Source organism: Coffea eugenioides, chromosome 2 (assembly GCF_003713205.1).
Source record: "Coffea eugenioides isolate CCC68of chromosome 2, Ceug_1.0, whole genome shotgun sequence".
NCBI classification, from domain to species: Eukaryota; Viridiplantae; Streptophyta; class Magnoliopsida; order Gentianales; family Rubiaceae; genus Coffea; species Coffea eugenioides.
Window position 1 is genome coordinate 69,310,721 of NC_040036.1, and position 27,375 is coordinate 69,338,095.

The window sequence follows — 27,375 nt, forward strand, 5'->3', positions numbered from 1 at the left end:
CAAAATATTTGGTCGTGAGGTCTACTTTTGAACCATCAACTGCTTTCTTCTTCCACAGCAACAGCAAACCTTTTTATTCATTAGCCACTTTTTATTCAAGCACATAAACCTATAGTCAAAAGAATTTTCACAATTTCAACAGGGCCTACATCGAGCAGTATGAATTTGTAAAGTGCAAGTTCGGTGATATAAAACTCTACATATCATTATTCTGCTAGATAACAATCAGCAAAACTGAAAAGATAATTTAAGGAAAAAAAATACTACAGTCCCTTTTGCATACTGTACCTATGAATCTACTCCAATTACATTTCTGGAAAGTATTTAAGGGGTAATAACTCTTGTTCCACATCCAACAGCAAATTTAATCTCATTGGTACAGTACCTAAAATGAATTGCAAAATTTCTCAGTTTTAAAGGATTGTATGTGATGTGACCATTTATGCTATTCACACATAAAGCAATAGCACGTTCAGACCCAATTTTTCGAGTAATTCAAACTGTTAGTACGATTTTGGTTTAATTTCAAATATTTTATCAAATTTCTCAATATAAACGAGGACCAATTTTTCGTATACCACGGATTTCGAATGACCATCTAAGCCCAATTTTTTGTCCCTTGCTCCAACCAATGTGACAATTAGTTGCGCAAATGACAAAATTAAGGGTTTGTTTGGTTGGAAGTAAAATGTTTTCCTTGGGAAAATATTTTTCGTGGAAGTAATTTTCCATGAAAATCATTTCCCTTTCATCATTTTCAGGTGTTTGGTTAGCTTATTGAAAATATTTTCTTACTTCATTTTTCTGGTGTTTGTTTAACTTTTGAAATATTTTCACTTTTATCTCTATCTTTATTTTTTACACATTATAACTACATACTTCTTCCCATGCAAAATAAAAAATTTATCTCATTGTTTAACTTTAAAAAATCTTGGAGAAATGTATATATGAATAAAAAATATCTCCTTAAGCAATAAACAAATTGCTGGCCATTTAGTGTCAAATATCAATCACATGCAATGCTTATTGTGACATATATCTTGCACTCTCACTGCTGAAAGTTTCTCTAGAAAAGAATGTCCCTATTATACATAATTAATTACTAGCATAGGATGAGCAGGATGAGATTTTTTTTTTTTATTTTGAATATACTAAGGGGAGGGTTGGGTTGGGTGGTACGAGGGAGGGAGTGTAAGGAAAAGGTATTGGATTCGAGTTCTCCTGTTTACACTAAAAAAAAAAAAAAGAACATACTACAAGATATTTTCAATAAGTTTGGAACATACTACAGGCGGGATGCATGCATTTCGGAAAACAATTTCAGTAAGTTTGGAAGGCAAGTTGTTTTCCATAAGATGAGTGAAAATATTTTACATAGGAAAATGTTTTCAGTAACTTTTGTGCAACCAAACACGGGAAATTAGGAAAATGTTTTCCTGGAAAACATTTTCACCCGAAACAAACGGACCCTAAAAGGATGGAGTTTACCTCTCAACATTTGACATGGAATCTGCCCTAAAGATTTCTGGCTAGTCGATAATGATCTCAGATCCGCATTTCCCATGTTCATCTGCTCTTCCCCAATTTCGCGCACCGACGCCTTAAGAGAGTCATTACAGTCGCGCACTTCAATCTCCTCAGGATACACATTATCCCGGAAGCTGGAAGGGACCTCTTTCAATTCCAAAACCCCAATCAACCTTAACTTCCGAAGATACGGGAAAACATCATCACCGCCTTGTTGCGTCCTTCCATTCGACAACATCCAAGTTTTCCAACTCAAGCACTCGAGTTTAGGGAACCCTCCTGGGGTCAGCTCCCATCTTTATCCGACAAATGACTCGCCGAGTAATATAAGGACCTCAAGGTCGGGTAGTTCCTCAATCACTGAAATTTTACTCCAGGGCAGATACAATCCTCCAAGGACCAACTCTTTTAACTGTAGAGGGAAAGAAAACTCAACAGGATTCGATGGCAATGACTCCGCCAACACTTCGAGTGCTTCTAGACTTGAAAGGTGACTTAAGTTGCAGCATCCCACAGAGCACTCTGCTGCCGAGAGTTGGATCTTCAGTTGGCGGACATTTGGAATCTTTCTCATTATATTTTCCGCTCTGTCGTCTAAAGTCACAATCAAGGTGGAAAGAGTATCTAAATTCGAGAGGCCGGAGGTGTTTTCAAGATTTTCACTCGGCAAAGAACAAGTAACGTTCCAGCCCACCACATGTAGATGCCTCAACTTGGTCATGTTCCATATGGTATCTGGCAATGAAACAGTACCAGATTCAGCAATCACAACAAAAGTTTCTAAGTTGGAGAGCTTGTCAATTGTGGAGGGAATGGAACTCATTGCACCCTGAACACCCAAGTATCTCAGCTCAACAAGAGCTTCTACTTCTCCAGGTAAAACCTTATGCCGCAGAAAAATTTGCTCCAAATCCAACACCCGAAGTTTTTTGTAGATGCCAAAGACAAATGACATATCAGCGATGAATGAATCAGTCTCTTCAATCTGACTAAACAATAGCAGACTGCATAGTTGTGGACAGAATAGCCTTGACTTCTTAAACTGCTCTACCTTGGACCAAATGGACAACCTCTCGAGGTAGGGGCGCTCATTAAAAGTGGAAAGTTCACTGTAGCCACGCAACACCTGTAGGAAATTTTCTTGTTTGGCTGTCCTTACAAAACTCGTGTAATAGATCATGAATGCGACAAGTTTTGACTCCACCAGTATGTCCTTGTTTGGCAACCATGATTAGGTTTCGGCCAATAAGATGCATCATGTATTCTTCTGCTAAATCCTCTAATCTCTTTGGTTCTGTATCTTGCACAGGCTCTTCAGCAGATACAAAGCCTTCGGCTATCCATAGTCTCGTCAACTTCTCAGTTTCAATTTCTTGATCTTCTCTAAATGCCCCAAAGTAGAGAAGGCATGGTATCAAATGAAGTGGTAAGTTCATGTAACTCAGCTCCAATGTATACTTGCACCGGTCTGTATCATACGCAATGGCTGAAGTTAAACTATCAACTTCACTCCAAGCCTCATCCTCTATAGTTGACAAAATTCCAGCTATGATGACTATGGTAAGAGGCAATCCCTTGCAATTTCTTGCTATTTTCTCCCCAAGCATGCGTAGTGGTGGAGGACAATGTGCTTCTCCAAACACCTTCGTCTGCAATAATTCCCAACTCTCTTCTTTGGTGAGTTCACGAAGATTGTGAAGTTCCACAGAATCCACACCAATTCTAACCTCTGAAGCCACACTAGATTCTCGAGTTGTAATTAGGATTCGACTTCCAGTCCTATCGTCAGGGAATGAATGACACAAGCCATGCCATACCCCAATGTCCCAGACATCATCTAAAACAACGAGATATCTATTCTTCAATAACAGTTTCTTGAGGTTTAGCATTAAATCAATCTCATCCAGAACTTTGTGCTCTTCATTCACGCTAGCCTGTTTACCAAGAGAGGACAAAATTTGAACTAGTAGATTTTTCAAGTTATATTCTTGAGAAACAGTACACCAAAGAAACAAATGGAAGTGAGCCCGAACTGGGGGACTATTGTAAATTTTTTTGGCTAGAGTGGTCTTGCCAAGTCCAGGCATTCCCACAATGGGAACAATTTGCAACATTGCTGATCCTCTTTCGAGTCTGTTAATCACTTTTTTTGCCTCATCCTCGAGACCAACTACAAATTCATCGGTCATTGGTACTCTACCTCTTGATGGCTTGAAACGGGTAGTCTTGCGAACTTGTCCTTTGAAGCTATGACAGGAGGGTTTACTTCCTGAGATGCTTGAACCCCTTAGCTGAGCCACAATAAGCATAACATTGTTGTTCGTGTTGACTAACATAGCACAAGATTCAGCAGATTCTCCGACCACTAAGGAGTCAACACCCAGTTCTTTCATTTCATTCAGAAAGAGTGAGAAAACTACAATTCCTGCCTCACTAATAACAGCCACAATTTTATCATTTAGCTCATTCATATTCTCCTGCGCCTCATTCAGAATGCTTCTCAAAAATCTCAGTCCCTCATAGAGTCTTTTCATTTGATCTTTCACAGAAACTGCGAAGCTGGTTCTGCACCATAGGAGTTCCCAAAGACTACTTATGAGAGAATCATTAAAATCCTTCAGTATTTGCATATCTGTCTGCGTTGTAAGCAATGATTCTGGGGATTTCGGAGCTTTAAGGACTTTGACATATGTCTCATAAACTTGGAGGTCAACGGGGTTAATCTTCTCCAGTAGTTCACTGATTATGGAGCACATCCTGGGATCATGCATCTCTTCATCTTCCTTGTAAAACAAACACTTGTAAGAGAGGCGTGCGGCATTTAGAGCCACAACTTGAACGTGAGCCAACAGATCTCCCAATTCACGTTCTTCAACACCCAGAAATTTGGCAAAGCCAATGAAATTTTTCAAGAATGTAAGCTTGTCTTCAAGGGCCTCAATATGTGCGTGCAAAGCACTGTTGTAATCTTCCATGGACTCAAAATACCGACGGCTGAGAAGATCGATCAGATTCTGTAGAACGGAGTCTATGAAGTCCACGAGTTCATAGTCTCTTAAGCAAGAGCCGGACTCTGATGAGCTGCAGCTCGACAAGGTATCGTATATGTCGATGATATCTTGCTTAAAGGACTCGATGTTTCGCAGCAAATTAGAGACGACTGGTTTCAAAGCTGTGACTACGCTTTTCAAATTGAATGAACTTTTTGACCTAAGATAGAGGGAGTTTATATCCATCCCAGGTCTGTTTACAGCAGCTTCAATCTTAGACAAGAAAGCTCGAAGCCTTACCTTCAATTGGTCGTTGCTCCAGTTTCTTGCACACAGAAGAACTGGTTTCAGGAACAGCAGATTCAGCTTGAGGGCCTCAAATCCTTCACGCAGGTTGGAAAATCCAGTTTCAAATGAATCACGTTTTTCGAGGTTGTTCTGGAGCAACTCCAGATTATGCAAGACGGAATCGACACGAGTAGAGGCCATGTCTCTCTCTCTTTGCGGGGATCTTCCTCTGACTCTCGAATTTCAGAGATGGTAAAGGAGAAAGAAAGCTCAGCGCTAGAGCCAGCAATAGAGTATTTTCTCGCTGAACAACAATACTTCCTGAGTGACAATTAGCAGGGGAAAAACGGGTGTTGTTGTTTTCTCTACTGAATCAAGGCGGGGATACCATTATCCAACATTTTGAGGGCGGTTGACTTGGTGAAGACTGGAGTAGAAAAAGAAAAAGGGTAATTTTGTCATGGAAAATAAACAAATAACGAATTTATTAACTTTGCATTTACTCAAGAAGAATCAACTTTTAAAAAAATTAAAAAAAAAATCCACTAAAAACTGCAGCAAACAACCATTATCATTATGGCACTAAGAAAGCGACAATCAACCTGCACTTGCATGATAAAAGACATCTGCATTATCAACAAGTAAATTTCTTTATCCTTCAAGTGTGAAAGGGTTGGTTTGCATTGAAACAGGACAATTATTAAAGTGAAAAACACGCCCACATTTCTCTATCCTTCAACTGTGAATGTAAGACCAAATATATGAGAGAGGCTTTATTGAGGATCCAATGGAGATCATTTATAGTGTTATCAAACCAAAGTTAATTAACCATCAAGTACTAACACATGTTCACTTTTTTGTCCTTAGGGCTGGCACCGGAGCTGTTTGGGAGGAGACCCGTTGCCAAATGGCTCCCCCGCCCTCGCACTCGCTAACCCCTGCGCCTTGCCTAGTTTCTCGTGCAGTCCCCCCGGCAAAAGACACAAGTGTAGAAATTAGGCCGTCTCGGGTAAATCTCCCACGTTGTCAAAAACCTTGATGTGTGCTCAGCAAATTATGAAAATACATGTATTGCATGGCAATCAACTGTTCCTAGAAAGTTGATCATTAGGAAAAGGCTTGGGGCTCTCTTTGGATGTAGTGTAAGGGATTAAATCTCTTGACTTGCATTTCTTTTTCAAGTTTAATTTTTTTGGATATAAATCAAAGGATCAAATTCTCTGGATTTGCATTTCTTCTCTAGACTTTCTTAAAAAATTTCACTACAGAATGACTGTCCTGAAAATTTCACCATCAGGTGAAAGTGTAGAATAGGATTAGCAAATCAGGTGTAGAATAGGAATTATCGTGTCAACATTCCTGTGTGTGCGAGGAAATCAACCAGCAACCTACACTTGCATCATCAACATTCTTGTACGGGGAAGGCAACCGGCAACCATTGTGAATTCCTTTTTACCTATTTGTCTTTTTCTTTTTTAGCCAACTTGCCTATTTTGCGAAATGCCTGGTTCAAGTACCTCAACCTTTCATGCTACAAAAAAGAGGGACGTAAGGAATGGTCTAAGAGGGCAAGAGGGACGTAAGGAATGGTCTAAAAAAGAGGTTGAAAGAGGCATACAGAAATGAAGAGATGTACTGGAGTCAAAAAGCTAGAGTGCAATGGCTGAGGACAGGCGACAAGAATACCAGCTTCTTCCATGCTACTGTGGAGGGGAGACGAAAAAGGAATCGCATGCTAGAAATTCAAAGAGAGAATGGCACCTGGACTAATGGTGAGAAGGAGCTAGGGGCTGAAGTTGCGGATTACTATAAACACCTCTTCTCAACATCAGAAACAAGGGAAATGGAGGAGGTTCTGGATGGTATACCACACACAATCTCAGATAGTATGAATGAAAATCTAACTAAACCTGTGGGAGAGGAGGAAATCAGATCAGCATTATTTTCCATGTATCCGGATAAGGCACCAGGTATAGATGGAATGCCACCCCTTTTTTTCCAAAAATTCTGGCATATAATCAAAAAGGATATAGTTGGTGCTATTCAAACTTTTTTTCACACTGGTCATCTAACTAAGTCAGTAAATCATACCATTATCTCCCTCATTCCCAAAGTCAAGATTCCTACTTCCCTCACGCATTATAGACCCATAAGCTTGTGCTCTACTGTGTATAGAATTATAGCTAAGATTTTAGCTTGTAGATTGAAACCAACTCTTCAGTCCTGTATAAGCAAAAATCAATCAGCTTTTATCCCTGGTAGGCAAATTCTAGATAACATTATCATTTCCCATGAGTTTATTCATTATCTCAAAAACAAAAGGTTTGGGAAAGATGGTTTTATGGCTGTGAAATTAGATATGTCTAAAGCTTATGACAGGGTGGAATGGAGATTCCCGGAAGCTATCATGCAGAAGATGGGTTTCAATGACAAATGGAGGAGCTGGATCATGGAATGCATTTCATCAGTTTCATATTCATTCATGATCAATGGAGAGGTGAAGGAGTATGTAATACCGCAGAGAGGAATTAGACAGGGAGACCCACTGTCACCCTATCTATTCTTACTTTGCTCTGAAGGATTCTCCAATCTCCTCAACAAGGCAGCAACTGCACAAAGAATAGCAGGCATGCGAATTAGTAGGCAAGGGCCTAGATTAACCCACTTGTTTTTTGCAGATGATTCGCTAATTTTTTGTAAAGCTGACTCCCAGAATGCAACTGAACTCAGAAGACTACTCCAAGTGTATGAAAGGGGTACTGGACAGCTCATTAATTTTGACAAATCCTCAGTCATGTTCAGCCCGAATCTGGAGAGGGAATCAAAGACGGAAATCTGTCAAGCACTTGGGAATATTCAAGTGGCCACCCAAGGTAAATATTTGGGCCTCCCAATGGTGATTACCAGCTCAAAACAGCAACTATTCGGCTTCATTAAAGACAACATCCAGCAAAGAATGAAGAAATGGAAAAATAAGATGTTAAGTGCTGCAGGTAAAGAGGTGATGCTCAAATCAGTGACAATGGCTATGCCAACATATACGATGTCTGTTTTCAAGCTGCCAAAGAAGATATGCAAAGAGATCAATGCGGCGATGGCAAACTATTGGTGGGGAGAGGCAAATGGACACAACAAGTTGCATTGGAGATCATGGAGTAAACTGTCACTGGATAGGAAGGGGGCTTGGGATTTAAAGATCTAGCGACATTCAATGCAGCTCTATTGGGTAAGCAAGTGTGGGGGTTGCTCACACAACCAAATCTACTTGTTAGCAGAGTGCTCAAGGACAAATACCATCCACGAGAGTCACTACTCAAGTGCAAAGTAGCTGGGACTGCATCTTGGATTTGGAAAGGACTGATGGGAGCAAGGCACCTGATTGAGAAAGGGTCCAGACGAAGAATAGGTAATGGAAAGAGTACTCACATATGGGAGGATAGCTGGCTGCCACAGAAACATCAAGGCAAGATCACCACACTGAAACCACAGGGTTGCAAGCTGGCTAAGGTAGAGGAGCTGATAATTCACAACAGATGGAACCAAAATCTGATCTTCAGAAATTTCAACTCCAAGGATGCAGAAAGTGTACTAAGCATTCCAATAAGCCAGAGCAATAGAGAGGACAGCAACTACTGGTGTCACACCTCCAATGGGAATTACTCGGTGAGATCAGCTTACAACTTACAAGTTGATGTCCAGAGGGAACATGCTCAAGAAGCCAGGGAGAGAGTAGGTACAAGCTGGAGTTCGGCTAGACAAAAAGGTTGGAAATATCTTTGGAAGCTGAACATTAAGCACAAGGTTAAGATTTTTTTGTGGAAATGTTTGAACCAGGCGCTACCTGTAAGGCAACTCATTTATGATAGAACCAAACAAGGTGACCCAACTTGCCGGTTTTGTGGTGAGGAAGGTGAGACCACAGAGCATGCGTTGCTTAACTGCAGCCATGTCAAATTAGTATGGAAAATGTCACCTGTCCAGTGGGAAGGAATTCAAGACCAGCAAGGTTGCTTCAGTCAGTGGTGGACTACGGTGATGGAAGGCAGAATGCGAAGAGAAGGTAGCAAACATATCTCCCTAACAGCAAATATCCTTTGGCAAATTTGGAAAAGCAGAAATGCGAACGAATTCGACGCCAAGCAGCACGCTCCTATGAAAACAATGCAGACAGCTCAAGAGGAATGGTTGGAATACGAGGAAGTTTTGACAAAAACCTCAAGCATGAGCACAGGAGAAACAAGAGACCAGACGGAATCCCCTCAGCAACAGCAACATATCGATGGCCTCATGACACTAAGGTTTGCAACACAAAAGAGCAAACACACTCCTCGATTTGGGATAGGTGCCACTATAACAATGGACAATCAAAGAATGAGCCGAGGGTGGACGTTGCAAGAACGAAGTTCTGGACACCAGGTCCTGGATGAGCTCATAGCTATCAAACTATTGATGAGTAAAGCTGCTGTCCACAAGTTGGAGAAGATTGAAGTGCAAATCCAGAATAAGGTAACGTTTACTCTCCTCCAGCAAAGGAAATCTCAGAAAATGTGAATGCTCACCTTGATGGAGGATATCTATAGTCTTAAGTCCTTGTTTCGTATGTGCTCCTTTTGTTTAATTAATAGGTATCTTAACCATATAACTCATTGGATAAGCGTGCAAGCGCTAGACTTTGTTGTAGATCAGGAATTTTGGATTCCTCAGTGTTAGTATGCACTGGTTGTAAAGTTCGCTCAAGTCTTTACTTGAAACTGTAAAGGTTCTTTTCATCTATAAAATCACATATCGTTTCGACAAAAAAAAAAAAAAAAAGTACCCCAACCTTTCGTCTTGTTTTGTTTTTTTTTTTTATTTGGGAACCTCCGTCTTACAGTCACGCTAGACAAATAACTATTTCTATACCCCTCAATAGTCACAAGTTGGGTACACTTTTTTAAAAAGCATGAATTTGTTATTTTAAAAGAAATGGACTGTGCTATTAAAAAGTGTACGTTGACTACATTATCGCTGGCCATCAAGAAAAAAATGTTGGCCTCGCCGTATAACTTGAACATAGCAATAGATTAAAGCAAAAGTCTACTCAGTCGGTGGTGGTTATTAGCCTTTTCAGCTGGCATGGGTCTGCCGTGCCTACCCACTAATATCAATAACTAAATTGTGGGCCAAAAAATTTTTATTATCTATTTAACTATTTTGTTTTTTGGGTCTGCCGCAATAATGAGGATAATTTGCTCAAAGCTCATAATGATTTTGTAAGTCCTTTTTAAATTGCTACAAAACAATTACCAAAGTGAAGACAGGATTTCTTTAGTTTATCCTTCAGGTGTGAACGTAAGACCTCTTCCCCCCACGCAACCAAAATATAAGAGAATGCAGGAATTGACCGTTTATTTGTTTTTGGTTGGTTTACTAAGGATCCAATGGAGATCATTTAGTTTTATCATTAATTTAACTATCAAGAACTACTAAGACATATTCACTTTCTGTGCTCAGCAATTTATGATGATACATGTACTGCGTGGATAGTACATGCCTGGTTGAAATGTTCACCTAGCTGATTTTTTTTTAATATTGCTTTTTTACCCTATTCATATTTTTCTTTTTTTTTTCCCTACCAACTTGCCAATTTGCAGATTGTCTGATCCAAATACACTGATAGCAACATAATAAAAAGTAAAATAGAGAGTGGCATAAGAAATGAAACAGAACATCCATTGTGCCTTTCTTATTTCCACACCAAATTTTTGTTAAAAATGTAATAATTATGCCCCTCAATGATCACAGCATGAATTTGTTTATTTCAAAAGAAATTGACTGTGCTATTAGAAAGTGGACGGCTACATTATCGCCGGCCATCAACAAAAAAATGTAGCAGCTTTTAACCTTTTTTCCATTCGTTTTATAATTGCCGCAATAAAACGAGAATGAAACGGAAGAACCCGACAAGCATCACGTACTAGACAGGAAAGACACTGAATTCTTTGCTTTTTTTTTTTTTTTTTTGCCCTTTTCTAGCTATGTTACGGATGCTGCTGAAATCGTATGGACACAAGCCGCATTGTTGGTGAGAAAATACAAAACAACTACTGTTTTTGGGATAGGCTACCTGTAATGCTGGTTAAAGAAAAAATTTCCAAAACTTCCCAATTCATCTCTTCTATCCTTACTCTCCCTCTTCTGCTTAACCCCTACTCCTCTGAGTTCCTCCGTCTTGTCACCCATATACATACAAGTCAGAAACGACAAACTCACAGTGAAACTAAGGTCCGTTTGGATTATCATTTTTTAAAATTTTTATAAAAAAATACTATAATAATTTGAAGCATATGAAATGAAAAGACGATCCAAAAATCCGTCCACAAATGATATAATTTTTTTGATAGAAAACTGTACAATTCAAACATAGTCAAGTTTTGGATATGGATGCTTTCAAAATTGTTTTGAAGGGAATACTTGGGCGCAACTAGGGCTGCATGGGGTGTTCAATTTGTTGGGAGATGCACGAGGCAGTTGCTCAAAAAATTTTTGATCTTTTATTTAAGGTATCGATTATGACCTTCATTTTCTTGTCAGAGGGTTTAAATTGAATAAAAAGAAGGCCGTAATCATGAATAGAGCGAAAAGGCCAAAAAAAAAAAGGAACGATTTCCTGGGCAAGAAATAGTCTGATAAGCAGGGATTTGGCAGCGGTGATTGAACTTGAGTGACTGTATCTGCCACTGCACCGAAGGGGAAGATGACTATTTCTCAAAATCGCACTTTAACCTACTTTTCCTTCAAGTTTTATTTTGGCCCAGAAAGTACTCAACAAATTGCATCTTAACTCCAAAACTGTTTCTTTCAAGGGTGATTTCAAAAACCTCCCCCTAGATCTTTAATAACATCATTTAGTTTCCTTGTAAGTTTTAAAATTTCACTTACCTCTACTATAAACTTGACAAGACTAAATATCTCTATGTATAAAGCCTGAGCAGGTTTGATGTTAAAAATAAGTGTCATTATTTATTTTTCTCAATAGACCCTTCCAATATTCAGTATCATTTCATATACATCTTATCTACTAAACTTTCCACTTCGACGTAACTACCACTACACTCTTCCCATGTTAGTCCTCTACTATTAGTTAACCCACTATTCAAAGTTGCTTCAATACATCACCTTCCACTTCTATTATTCTGTAATTATAGTCCTTGCTTTAAATGTTGCAAGAATCAACCTGACTGGAGGATTGCATTTATTTTAACTCTCTGTTATCAACACAATTTTCGATCATTATTTACTTTTTTTTCCTAAAATATGCATACATATTGAGTATTCATCACCCACAGTCCCTATTAAAAGTTGAAAATTAAGAATGTTGCTCTTGCACTCTTAATAACTATTTAACCAATAAAATAAAATAAAATAAATTTTTAAACCAAAAAATGTAGATAAAAAATAACTAAATTATTATCCAATATTGGTCCATATTTCTTTGTATCGAGGTGGTTTGGGACAACAAAGAAGGTGACTAAATTAAATCTAATCAAAGTCAACCAAATAAAAGAATTTTGTTAAGTAATTAACACCTTGAAAAATTTCCTAGACAGTTACAAAGAAGTCAAGAATTTTTTAAAAAAAAATAGTTTAATGCATGACGCAGTTTAAATTGTATTGAAAATTAAAATAATCTCTTCATTTATGTGATTTGTAATATAAATCCTATTATAGAAAAATATTTTATAATTAAGTCATAATTAAAAAATTAATTAAAAAAAGTGATCTAAAGGAGATATCAATCCAATGACATTCCTCTCTTAAACATATAAGAGGAATGTCATTTTAATGGTTAACATGTCAAAAACTAAAATAAACAACGAATGACAAGATGGTACTGCAGATTTACTTTTCGATATCTACGAAGGCTTGCATTCAGTATTATAATTTTTGTACTCATAAAAATGTCATTAAGGCTTTCATAGCCTAGAATTAATAAACAGTTTTTGAGGGGAAGGGGAAATATCCAATGTTTAAGTGTTTAACATGTCATCCAACATATAAACATATAATGACACATTTATCATCCTCAAACTTGCTATATAAACACACTTGCAGATTCATGAACCTAAAAGACATTAGTATGAGTAACTTGATCATTTTTTTATGCCATTACTTAGGTACTTGTTTTAGGGGGCGTTTGGTAAGAGGGTATCGGATTCGGGGAATGGAATGAACCCCATAAATGGTGTTTGGTTCACTGGAATGGGAATTGAAATCTTGGAATGATTTCTAAAAATTTGGTGTTTCTCCATTCCCTAGTATTTTGGTGGGTTTTGTCCGATTCCCAAGTTTGATTCCAAGAAACAAATCCAATTACATATTATAATTATACAATGATATAATTAATATTTATATATATTATATATTATAATATATACATATATATAATATATTATAATTATAATATTAGTACATTATATAAATATATATTATATTTATATAATATATATATTAATATATTAATATTATGTAATAATATATTTATAATATATATATGTATATTTAATAAATGCATATTATATGTGCATATGATTATAATATACACATGTATATAATATTAATAAATTATATAATTATATTTATTATTTTAAATACAATAATATATAATAATTACTATATCTAATATTAATATGCATTATACTTATATAAAATATGAGTACAATTAATATTTATATATTATATAATTATAATTATGTACATATATATAATATATTATAATTATAATATTAGTACATTATATAAATATATATTATAATTATTCAGTTAAATATAATTATATTTATATATATATATATAAATTTATTAATATTATGTAATAATATATTTATAATATATATGTATATTTATAAATGCATATTATATGTGCATATGATTATAATATACACATGTATATAACATTAATAAATTATATAATTATATTTATATTTATATTTATTATCTTAAATACAATAATATATAATAATTACTATATCTAATATTAATATGCATTATACTTATATAAAATATGAGTACAATTAATATTTATATATTATATAATTATAATTATGTATTTATTTTATAGCGTTTGTATAATTATAATTAATTATATATATAACATTTAATTTAATTAGTTACAAACTTACAATAATGATGTTATTGTATTATATAATTATATATTATAATTATTTAGTTAAATATAATTATACTTATATAATATATATTATAAATTTATTAATGTTATATAATATTATATTTATAATATATATGTATATTTATAAATGTATATTATATGTGCATATAATTATAATATATACATGTATGTAATATTAATAAGTTATATAATTATAATAATTATTATTTTAAATATAATAATATATAATAATAACTATATTTAATATGTAATATATATTATATTTATATAAAATATTAGTATAATTAATATTTGTATATATTATATAATTATATAATTATATATTTATATTTAATTATATATATGATATTTAATTGAATTAGTTACAAATTTATAATGATAATATTATTATCTAAATTTACCAATACATTTATACTAATATATTTACTAATACATTTATACTAATATATTTAATTAGTGAAAATTTCTTATATCTTATTTACAAAGAGCCAATAATTATCATTTACGATGTGGTTTATAATATATTTATTATATTCCATTCCGAAAGAGTCGACGAACCAAACATCAACTATAGTAATGATACACATTCCAGGTACTTGAACCAAACAAATATATTGGAATGAATGACCTCATTCCAAACCCAAGATATCCGATTCCGAATCCGAATCCGATTCCGACGTGCGAACCAAACGCCCCCTTAATTCATATAAGGATTAACAAGTTTATATACTTTATGCTCTTGACCATGCACAATAAAACCTTCTAGGATTTTGGACCATATGAATACCAGTAAATAAAAGAAATAAAAATAATCAATTCGATCTCACAATTTTGGATGAACCAAATCCTCCATTGTTCCTTGACTAAAAAAAGAAATTTAGCCACTCATCATTGGGAAGAATTCAAGCAATTTCATCAACAAAAGTTGCGCGAACACTTGGCAATAGAAAAGTGAAAGAAAAAGAAAAGACGGAGAGAAAAACTCTTTGTTTATTTGGTCTTGATGATGAAACTCATTAATCATTTGCAAAACTCAAAGACGATCGAAGTTGTTGCCTTTCCCAAGTACTAATAGTCAGCCACCCTATCTCCTATTTTGTATTTTTCTAAATAAAATAAACTTCCTACTTATCTGAGAAAGAAAAGATATTAGATCACAATGTTTTTGCTTCATTTCCTACTCCTACTAAACTACTCTTCCTAAACCAAAGAAACAACTCCTAATAGCCGGATAGATTAGTCTCCTAGTAAGAATAGGAAACAATTCAGTTGGTAAAGAGTCTCGAGTTCTACAGCTCCAATCCAACTTTGAAAATCACGTGATAAATCCCGAGTTTCCGAACATATAAAGTAGATCTTGACATGCCCGTGACGATTTGTACAGAAATTAGTTAAAATTCACGTTCTTAACTCCTTTTCGCTCCGAATCCCTACAATTAACACAATTACAAAATATAAGTAGAATTCACTAATTAACACAATATTTGGTAAAATAAAAGGGAAAACAATCATGAATTTTATGACAAAAATGCTACTTATCAATTTCCCCCACACCTAAACCATACTTGTTCTCAAGTATGAGAACACTAAATCAAGCAATCAAATTCAAACAATGACTATTGCTCAAATCATGTATTGTCAAGATATAATTAAAACACATGTCAAGCATCAGTGGCAATTTTCAAGAAATATCTCTCCAGTCAGCTTTCAAGATCAAGGACTCTTCCAGTTTATCACTAATTAATCTAAGAATACAAAATATTCAACCAACATCCGTCAGCAAATGGTTCAACTATTAAGCAAAATCTCAACATTAAAACTCATAAATCAGCAGGCTAATGTAACCATCCACAATCTCGTACATTTTTTTTTGTTTTTTTTCATTCTTAGCACAACCCTTCCTTTTTTTCTTTTTCCTTTTTTTTTCAATGAAAATGTTTAGTTCTTAGCCATTCAAACATTTTGACGTTAACTCCGACATCTACCAAATGAAGGAGTCCGGTTACTCAGCCCTTATCGCTTAAAAACTACATACTCATACCTATTGCCATTTTTTGACGCGAAAGTCGACATTTTTGATGAACACTCCCGGTTACTAGACAACGATAACTAGTGGAGTATAGCCAAATATTATTCATAAATAAACACCAAATTAAAATTAAAAATCACACAAACCCGCTTCATTTGCTAAACATGGAGAACTAAAATTAATAACCGAACCAATTTACACAAAAAATACTAGATAAATATTTACAACGCCTGAAAAAGTTAACCAGAAATTGTAAAAATCACAAAATCTCAAATATTCACCAGAGAGACATCCTTAGGCTTTACCACATCATAAACATATTAGCACTTAAAATCTTGGCAATGGTACAACTTGAGACAACTAGCCATTGCTTATCAAGAATAACCACAAAAATTCACACGAAGTGGCAAAAATTGGATGAAATTTGAAAAAACTTGAACAAAAAATTTCAACAAAAATGCCTACATTTGCACTTTTCTAATATATTACTCCTCTCACACCTAAATATTACATTATCCCCAATGTAAGAGATAGAGAATCAAAAAATGAAGTAAAAGGGACAACGAAACTTCCCTGAACGTGAAGGAGGTAGCAAACGGCTACTAGTCGGGAGCAAAAAGCAGGTTGAATCCCATGTGATGAAAATGGGCGACCAAATTCTTGAATCGTCCTTCTCATTGAAATAAGATGTGGGCAAGTCAAAAAGTGAAAGAGTCTTCTGATCATGATTTTGGGAAATTTCTTCCTAGCATGTGATCAGAGGGCGTGGACACGTCATAAACATTAGGAGTCTTCTGACCTTGCATAGTGAAATTTTTTTTTTCTAGTGCGTGATAGGAAGCGTGGGCACGTCATAAAGTGGAGGAGTATTCTGACCATCATTTTTGGATGTCTCGAAATGAAGCGTGCCCTACCAGTACGGGCATGTGACCTACCCCTGAAGTCTTCTGGAAAATTGTGATGGACATAATAATATTCAATATTCAACTCTGACTTGAGCACATCTTCGAGCGAGCTACTTCCTGACACAAAAAAAATTACTTAAATTGCACCAAAAAATTAAACAAGAAAAATGAAACGACTAAAATTAAAATTAAAAATTCATGAGTTGCCTCCCAAGCAGCACGTTTCTTTAATGTTTTTGGTTAGACATTGCCATGTTTGTTCAAAGAGAATAAAATCTTGTTGGTCATTTCAGTGATTCATTCTCTATATAATTCTAATAGCTCTTGTAAATAGAGTGATCCTTAAGCATACGAAGTACTTTCTTCCATTGACTAGTAAATTGCGCCAAACAAGTAAACAATATTTTTAATTCTACACTCACTCCTCCATCACGAGCACTTACCGGTTCAAGATATTTGGCCATAGCAGCTCCTAACTTATTCCTACCATGAGACTTAAAAATTTCTGGTATAATAAAATCAATCGCACTAGCAGAAATTATAAAATAAGAGTCAGAGTAATGTTGGCTAGAAAATGAAGAAGTTGTCACCATATTTGAAAATTGGTCACTGGATTCATTCACTTGAATGTTTAGAGATTGGGCTTTTATTTCTTCATTCTCAACTCCCTTTTTAATTATATCTATAGATCCTTCTTCTTGAGAATCTTGCAGTTTCTCATCACTTGTTAGGATAGTTGCACTCTCATCTTCCTTAAGGTCGATAATAGTCTGTGAGGACAATTCTTAACACATTTGAGAAGTCAATTGCGTCACTCTAGATGCCATCACACACAGTTGATTCCTTATGTTACGAATGTTCATTTCTGTTTCCTGTTGAAATCAATATGTGTTAGCAACTAGTGATTTCATCATTTTTTTCAAGAAACATACCTGACGTGGGTGATGACTGTTGCTGTTGATATTGATGCTCAAAATCTATTAGCTCTGTTGCATAATTAAAGTTGGAGTTGTTCCACCATTCTTAATCATATCCTTTTGAATAAGGGTCATACCACGTTCGGTATTGAGGTGAAAAATCTCCAAAAGTATTGATTGGAGCGGAGCACTCAAGTCATTTTGAAATACGGGGCATATGTTGGTTGAATGATCTGAGGCATAATAAGTTCCAAGTTGCAACAGTCCATTGATCATTAGAAAAAATACGAGTCTCATTACCCCTTCTAGAAATAAAATCCAATCTATCAACAAAATACGGAATATTAACAGCCATAAACTAGTGAAAAATAAGAGAAAAATAAAAACAAAAACAAAATGAACTCAAAAAAAAACAAATTAATCCAGCACTAGTCCCCGGCAACGGTGTCAAAAATTGACAGGTATCAAACCTGTACAATAATAAAGACCTGGTCAAATAAAGTATAAATTTTGCATATAGTGGTAAACAGAGTCGAATCCATAGGGATTGGGAAAATTCGTTTCTCCTCAAGTTCAAAGTATGGGGGAGATTTTTATAAAAATATGAATAACTAAACAAATCAAATAAAAAGTCCTAACTAATAATTTACTAAAAATGAAACAATAATAAATAAACTCTAGCTAAGAAATAACTTCGGAGATGGTTCACTCAATTGATCATGGATGTAATAATAATTTCATTCACTCACTGATAAACAAGTTATAACTGCCAAACAAGCGATAACAATCAATTTCTCCTTACTGTATCGGTGACCAAGTACGACCATTAATCACTCCCCTAATCAAGAAATAATCCTAGGTACGATCATAGAGTTTAATTTTCCAATTGCCTTAAAAATTATAGAAGCCATGTTCTAACCAAATAACACGCTACGAGGGTTATTTTAGTTAGTCCATATATTCCCTTAACGCAAACCCAATCATGCCAGTCACCACTAATTTAGAGTAATTGAACAATTACAGATTTAACTACTCTAATTGGTTTTAGGTTATTAGATTAAATTAAATATCGGGTCCTTGATATTCAAATAAAATAATAACCATAAGAAATTAAATCAGAGAACATACGAATACCAATAAATAAAAGAAATAAAAATAATCAATTCGATCTCATAATTTTAGATGAACCAAATCCTCCGTTGTTCCTTAACTAGAAAAAGAAATTTAGCCGCTCATAATTGGGAAGAATTCAAGCAATTTCATCAACAAAAGTTGCGCGAACACTTGACAATAGAAAAGTGAAAGAAAAAGAAAAGACGAAGAGAAAAACTCTTCGTTTATTTGGTCTTGATGTTGAAACTAATTAATTGTTTGCAAAACTCAAAGACGATCCAAGTTGTTGCCTTTCCCAAGTACTAATAGTCAGTCATCCTATCTCCTATTTTGTAGCTTCCTAAATAAAATAAACTTCCTACTTCTGTGAGAAAGAAAAGATATAGATCACAACGTTTTTGCTTCGTTTCCTACGCCTACTAAACTAACTCTTCCTAAACCAAAGAAACAACTCATAATAGCCGGATAGATTAGTCTCCTAGTAAGAATAGGAAACAATTCAGTTGGTAAAGAGTCTCGAGTTTCACGACTTCGATCCGACTTTGAAAATCACGTGATAAATCCTGAGTTTCCGGACATGTAAAGTAGATCTTGACACACTTGCACCGATTTGCACAGAAATTAGTTAAAATTCACGTTCTTAACTTTTTTTCGCTCCGAATCCCTGTAATCAGCACAATTACCAAATATAAATATAATCCACTAATTAACGTAATATTTGATAAAATGAAAGAAAAAAATCATAAATTTTACGACAAAAATGCAACTTATCAGTCCAAATATAGAATTCTTAAGAAGGCTAAAAATGAGAAGTAAGAGACTTTCAATAATGCAAGTAAAGGGCTGGTTGCAATGATCTTCAAGGTGAAGCTTATGGAAGATGGCTTTGTTTATTTGGTTAATAGTAACGGGGGCTATAAAACATAAATGAAAAAAAATAAGGAATTCTTCAAATCTATGAAACCAGCTCAAAATGGAATAGTTGCTTTACATAAAAAATTCAGCCACAGCTCCCATTGTAGGAATAAGTGAAGTTGAATTTGGAATTTACTTGTCAAAATATTATAACTCTTATTAATGTTCTTGAGTTTGGAAGAATCTTGTTTTATATGGTCTGTCAAACAAGTTTCGTTTCAATTTTCTATTTGATACTAATAAGTTTATACTTCCTCGAACATGTATGTATGTAAGAAAAGGTTATCTTTGTTATGGTATGTTCAAATTTAATCTACTGGAAATCTACAATAATAATATAGGAGAATTGTAGTTTGAGCTCCCAATGTTTAGCATATATATTAAGTCAATCCCTAATGTACTAGCCAAAACAAATTTGGTCTCCAAAATTTCTAATATTAGGCACATTTAGGACATTTGACGGAAATTCAACAATGACTAATGGTCAAAAAAAATTTTCATTTTTTTAGTGTAAGTTGAAGGATTCGAACCTGAGACCTCTTACTTACACTCCCTCCCCCCATGCCACCTAACCCATCCCTCCCCCGACTAATGGTCAAAATCAAATTGTGATTAGTTAACAATTTTGAACTTTATATTTTTGGTCCATAATGTTTGAAATTTTAATCATTTTAGTCACTTAAAATTTCAATAATGATATTGAGGGTTTTAGGATAAAATAAGATGCGAATTAAAATGAAATTGTGTTAAATTGCTACTAGGAATTTCAATTAAACCTTTTTTTTATTTTTGACACTAATTTCTCATATATTTCTTCCTTTTTGTATAATCCATCCCAAATTTGGTATAATATATATAATTATTGTTTTATAATATTAGTATTTAATTGATAATTAATTGATAATGATTAAATGCACTTGATACACTACAAGAAAATTGCGTTTCTGTGACAGGCGAAAGTCGTCACTAAAAATTCAGAAGTTGTCACAAAAAAAGCTTGTGACGACTTTTACTACTGTCACAGAGCTGTCACTAGTTCTATGTCACAAAAGGGGGTCCATGTGACGACTATTGTAAGTCGTCACAAACGATTTCGCTTTTGTGATGACTCTTGTCGTCACTCATTGTTGTACATTGTGTGACGACTTTTATTGTCACTAAACTGGCTAAATTCTTGTCATAGTCAACCCTTGGAGTTGTCACATTATGTTTCCGTTCAGTGACGACTTTTATTGTCATTGTTTTCCATCCATAAAAAGTGACGACTTTCTAGTGTCACTAGTAAAACTTGTTGGCAGTGACAACTTTTTTATTGTCATTTACTTTTTTGTAAAAAGCAATAAGCTAATGTTAATTACGCAACATAGCTACCAACAATCACAAAACGTTCATTGAGTAGCAAGGAGAAAAAAAAGCCAACCTACGAAAAGAAAACCAACATTCATTTCCAATAGAAGATCAACCGAAATACATATATATATAAATGTTGCCTCAAATGAGTCATAAACCATGCACCATCCAAAATAAGCCATTCAGTTACAATACTAGTGATTTCCCATCCACAATAGAGAGTAGTAAAGTTCTATACAAAAATATGAGCACGATTCCCATCTAGAACAAAACATGAGCACGATAGGCCTTGTAGTCTTCAATTCAAAAACCATCTTCACAGCAATGACTGGCTTCTTCTTCTTGGGAATCGTGTTAGAACCTACACGTTACCAAAATTGAAGCAATGAGCACTGGTGTTAAAACTGGAACTATACTTCTAGATAGGCACCATATTATAAAAACTAATGTACACTGTTCAAATGACACTAACCAAAGAAAAGGTCATCGCCATCTAAAATGCCTTGACAGTACGTTATGGCTAGATTAGTGTTATACCATCAATTCTGGTTTGACATCCTTGAATAGGCTTGACGAGTAAGAAGGAAGACAAAATATAACAGTTCAGGAAAGAGACTACGAGATGACAACATCAGAGGGCTGACCGATGAAATTAAACTAATACAAACAACAAGAAGTTTGGACTTAGCAGAATCATCTTAAGTCAGCAGGATCGTGTAGTAAAAGAGTGAAAGAAAAAAGAATTTAAGGCTGTGGAACACAAAATGGAAAACCAGGAGGCTTCCGTCCAATAAAGGCCTGAAAAGTATCAAGAAAATTATTTATTTAAGAATCATGACACAATCAAATGTTTCTTCTCGTATCAGGCATAGAGGATGGGGCTACAAGTACATAGCCCAACGGCCAACATGCAGCTAAAACCTAAAACTTAAACTAAAAAAGTCAATAAATCAAATATGAAAAAAAAAAGAAGCAAATCACGTTGAACAGATCACACGTATCTTTAAGAGTTATTAACCAACCAAATTGAAAATTAAAGTGTTACATGAACCAATTCTTACAAGACACACTGAAATTGATTTAGGGGTGCAAAGTTTATAACTATGAAGAGCAAACAATTGTATTAAAAATGAATCTCTATTTTGTAGAACCAGAATTCATTTCCCTCAATTGTAATAACTATGAAGAGCAAACAATTTATTTATACCTGACACAAAAGTTGCTTATTTGCGCAAGTCTTTCAGCTGGTTAGCTAACTCATCATATAGGCTTCTTGTTTCTGTTTGTTGCTGTTGCAAGGTCTTAATCAACTCTTGCTGAGCAGTGAATTGTTGAGTTACTTCTGCAGCTCGTTTTTCTGCTTCATCTGCTCTTTTTCGGCTGTCCTCAATCTCATGCCTCCAGCGTTCTACCTCAGCAGCTTGCTTCTTGGTTGCACTACGACCGCGGATGTGTCCAGGTACGTAACCAAGTTCTTGCTCGCATATTTCCTTGCTAGTCATTGAAGTTGTAGCCTGCAATTCCCTCATTTTGTCCTAGGCAAGTAAAAAATATGATCATTATGTAGCTGGAATGGATGTCAATAATTTAAAAATCCATTATCCAAGTGAAACAGCTCACCAAGGTCTCTTTTGCTTTGTCATTTACCAGCCCCCCTGACTTCTTTGACTTTCGACTTAACTAACATGTCTATCTCTGAAAGCTCGACATCTTCTTTCCTTTTCTGTCCAAATTTTCAATTTTTTCATTTTCAGTCATATGACAAAAAGTAACAAGAAGTTAAATCTGCAAATGTGTGCAATTCAATAGGAAAGCTCAGATTGAATTGAAGCCTGTGGCATTTGTCAGATTACAAATTTCTCAGATAGCAGACGTGGCATATGAAATTGAGGGAGCTACAAATCAACGTATATAGCTTTAGTATACAACCAGAGCTAATGCTAGAGTCATCCAATTTCCAAGACAAAGCAGAATATGATGGAAAGATTAGTCAAAACTTTACAAGGCTTCATACACAGAATCTAAATACTTGGTAGCATCTAAATCTAATCCAGTCATGGATTTGAGAAAAGAGCATTAAAAGTATGTAGAGAAAAGGAAGGCCAAGGAAGACCATGTAGAAAGCTGAAAGAAAAACCCCAAGAGAGCAAGGTCAGCTTCATTCAGAACAAATTTAGCTTGATGATCTAACAGCCTAACAGAATGTATCTGCGACAACAAAGACACTCAGAAGCCACATGTGTGCACTTGCGCATAAACACAAGGCATGAAATTTATCTTGCTATATTAACTAACCAATTGCTTTACCTTTCCTCTCTTTTTTTTTCCTTTTTCCGAATATTTGCAGTACCTCACTGTTGAGTCAATAAAAATTTAAAGGAAATTATGTATAATACTATTTTCTTCCATCAAACTTCACTTTAAAACATCAAAACTGGCTGAGCTATTCCGGTAGTTGAAATATTTGCCTTTTTCAGTCATATGGCTGGGTTTCAGATTACCTTTTCCTCAACAACTCTTGCAAGCGATTTTGTGCCAACAGTAGTGTAGCAGTCATTTTTGGCACGATTTTGCTTGTTACGTTCACTAATTTTCTGCCACAAATTAGTGAAAATTTTAACTGACAAAGATTAGCAAATTTGTGAAGTGAAATCTGAAATTTAATAAAAGGATAGGTTATTTTGACAAGCTAACCTTAAATTCATCATTTTCAAAGTAGCTGACCAGCCACTTCCAATCTTCTTCACTCACACCTTCAGGAACTTGCCTCAATGCTTCTTGCCTTGATTCAAAACTCTGGAAATACTTGTGAAGCCTATATCGATGATTTCGATATTGTGTGTTTAACTGCCTATTAATAGCAGTTTTTGAGGTGATGTGCTCTGAAAATCGAAAGTCATCCTACAATAACAGTGCAATCTACTTAAAACCAAGCAAATCTAAAGCAGTAAAATCTCTCTTACTTTCTGGATGAAAATTAGACATGTCTATTGCAGGACAACATGCGTGCACTTGCTCATAAACACAAGGCATGAAATTTATCTTGCTATATTAACTAACCAATTGCTTTACCTTTCCTCTCTTTTTTTTTCCTTTTTCCGACAATGAAACCCACACTTCAACTCGGATTCCGGGGGGGGGGGGAATAGGGATCGATGCATGTTTTCCGCAGACCTCACTTTTTTGCATTAAATGAGAAGTGTCACTTTTGTTTCTTGGGGTTTTACTTATTCAAAGACCAGAAATAAAGGCAGACATACACATTTTATTGCCTGCCCCTTTCTGCTGAAACAGCAGGGCCAATTAATGGGGTAGGAACCGAAAACGAAAAGGAGAACTTAGATCCCAATATGTTAATGCCAGGGAGTCCGGGAATCGACATTGTTGACTTGCACATTTCTTTAGGCAAATGCTAAACAGTAAACACACAGAAGCCACAAACTCTTACCAGTCCACTTCTCCAAAGTCCAAACCATTCCTTGCATCCACATTGCACTGGCTTTTAACAAAAAGACTTGGAAGAGGTGAAAGAAAAACATAAAAACTTTCGTGACTTCATCATATGCATTTATGCTTGTGCACCTCCATTCATTGTATTCTAACTACCCAAAATAAATGAAGTAACTAAACACAAGCATTTTTTGTCACTAGTATTGATTCGCATTCTACAGGTGGGACAAAGATTAAGGTGATAGAAACATAAAGACCAAAAGATAAAACATAAATGAGAAAAATAAGAAAGTACTAGAAACTTTAGAGTTGAGATTATGCTGTAACATTTTTTTTATGTGATATATGATAGATAAAAAGATAATTAAAAAAATAAAAAATTAATTAAGAAGAATACATGTGATGAAACGTAAAATTTAAATTTAAAAAAAAAAAAAAAAAAAAACAGGACCTATCCAAACATAGTCAATTGTTGAGCATTTCAACGAACAACTTCACATGATACCATACTACTATTAGTAAATAGGACTTGTATTTTTTTCCCCCTCTCATAACATCAATTCGGACTCAAACATAGGGCAGCATAAAAACAGAAAAAGTGCAAAAACCAGCACGTCAGAGCCTCTCAAGACTCTGTTTTCTACCATGAAAAATTAGCTATCATGTTCGGACAAACACTGAACTAGCCGAATGTTCCTTTTTCTCACACGCAAAACGCAAGCAAAATCATCTTCAAGTAGAACTCTCAACTGGGCATTTCATCGAACAGGTCAGGGGTATAAAGAATTTCGCCAATCCTTTGCTCAATTTGAAGTTAATCAGCCCCAAAATTTACAGCATCCCAATCAAATTTCTCACACAACAGAAATTATAGCCCCACATGAATACATAGACGTCAGAAAAGGATAAAAGTTTTACTAAAAAGAAGAAAGGAAGAGAAAATCAGGTCAATACCTCTCATTTTCACCCATCCGCTAACAAAATTAAAGAGAGGAATGGAGAAAGGGAACCTTACCAAGCTTTTGCGGTGAGGACTTGCAGGTGGTGGTGGTGGATTCTGGTGGCAGCAGCGGCAACAGCAACTCCTTGCTGATTCCTTCGATTCTTGGTTTTCCTTTGCTCTGTTTTCTTGTCGAAGCTCTTCCCTTTTTCCACCCCTCTTTTTTCAATTTTTCTTCCGTCTACTCTCTGGCTCTCTCTCTCTCTTTTTGCTCTGTTTTCTTTTTCCTTTCTCCAAACCTCCTCCCTTTTTCCGTTCAGCCGAAGACCTCCTCTCCTTTTTTTCTTTCATCCAACCAAATTAATGCAGTCAAAATATGTTCGCATTTCATAGCTCCTCAAAGAAAGCCGGTTCTGACCATCCCTAACACTGTTAATACTCCAGATCGCAAGTGTTTCGGATGCGATTTGGCCAAGAGTATTATCTTCCCCACTGCTAATTAACAATCTAATTCATAAATTAGTCTTTACAATAGAAGGCTGAGCAGCTTTTGAAAGCAAAAAAAAAAAAAAAACACATACCGCACAATTAGCTGAAAAGGGGGTCGGAGAAAAGTCTAAACTAAAGTCGCGGAACGAGGAGGGGGCTTGGAAGTGTTCTGACTTCGCTTCTTCGGCGAGCTTGACCTGAAGATTGGCACTCGTCAATGGTGCTTTAGAGGAGCATTTTGCGGAAGCAGAAGGTGTTAGAGGTCCAGAGTTTTTCGGTGTTCACCATAGGAAGGAAAGATTGAGAATGAAATTTGTCTAAGTGTTGGAAGAGAGAAGCGGCGAGACTTTTGTTTGTCTGTGAACAACCAAAAACGACGTCTTTTTGTAGAGATTTCAGCCACAAGCTTCGCGCCTCTTTCAGATTTCAGACTGGCGCTCTTTTTTTTTGGCATCTAAACACGTCTTTGAGATTCCAGGATTCACGCCTTTAGCTTCATACATCTTTTTTCTTTTTTTTTTTCCCTGGTAAAATTTTTTTTTTCAGGTTTCTTTTTTCATACTTAATCTCTTTTTTTTTTCTTAATCTCATCTATAAATATCAAATAAATTATTTGATATTGGTTTCTTTTTTGTGCATGTATATATATGTGTGCTTGTTTGTGTCTATATACATCTTTTTGGGTTTGGACAACTCAATATACAAATTATTTATGAAATTACCTTACAATAAAACTTACACAATAAAATATGTTTCAAAAATTTAACATGCATAGAATTGCTTATATACAGTATAGCACTTCTTACTCATGCTTATCATACTCTTTGTCTATTACTTAGTTTTTATAATAAATTAAAAGAAACATGTAATCAAATATTCTGTTAAATGTGTTACAACTCTCAATCTTATTGCACGACAGATATTTTACTGAATAATTTTAATTTCGTATATACCCATTCCATATGAAAATAATTATTACTTATGATGTATTACACGTTATACTAATCTTTCACAATGCTAACATTAGACTACAAATTATATTCAATTACACTTTTTCAAATTATTTCAGTTATTGATTTTTGGGGGTTGTTATAAGTAATAATAAACAATTCATGAAAAAAATTTTATGCTCAGACATGTCTATTATGTCAACTTAGCAAAAATTACAAATATCTAAAACTAGTTTGTTATTATATCATTTGCATTTTGCTAATACGTAATGAATAGGGGCTAAATTATAAAATTAGGGTGTCATATCTTCTGTGCTTTTGCTCATATAAAAGAATTGGGGGC

At 35.0% G+C, this 27,375-nt stretch overlaps 1 protein-coding gene and 1 long non-coding RNA gene across 4 annotated transcripts; both read right to left on the reverse strand.

Moving 5' to 3' along the window:
- Positions 1–1,825: 1,825 nt before the first annotated feature.
- Positions 1,826–5,006, reverse strand: LOC113760118 (putative late blight resistance protein homolog R1B-17). The gene is made up of 2 exons (XM_027302688.1): positions 2,638–5,006; positions 1,826–2,531 (listed from the first exon to the last, which is right to left on the reverse strand). Exons 1-2 carry the CDS (start codon positions 5,004–5,006, stop codon positions 1,826–1,828), a joined length of 3,075 nt encoding a protein of 1,024 aa, XP_027158489.1.
- A 16,315-nt stretch (positions 5,007–21,321) lies between these two features.
- LOC113760562 lies at positions 21,322–26,387 on the reverse strand. 3 transcript variants are annotated; one of them, XR_003467069.1, is made up of 7 exons: positions 26,175–26,387; positions 25,669–26,085; positions 23,898–24,104; positions 23,705–23,797; positions 22,824–22,926; positions 22,411–22,738; positions 21,322–21,564 (listed from the first exon to the last, which is right to left on the reverse strand). It is a non-coding gene; the product is annotated as an uncharacterized LOC113760562 (long non-coding RNA). The 3 variants fall into 3 exon arrangements; XR_003467071.1 differs by having other exon boundaries at positions 25,669–26,088; XR_003467070.1 differs by having other exon boundaries at positions 25,669–26,100.
- Positions 26,388–27,375: the final 988 nt, after the last annotated feature.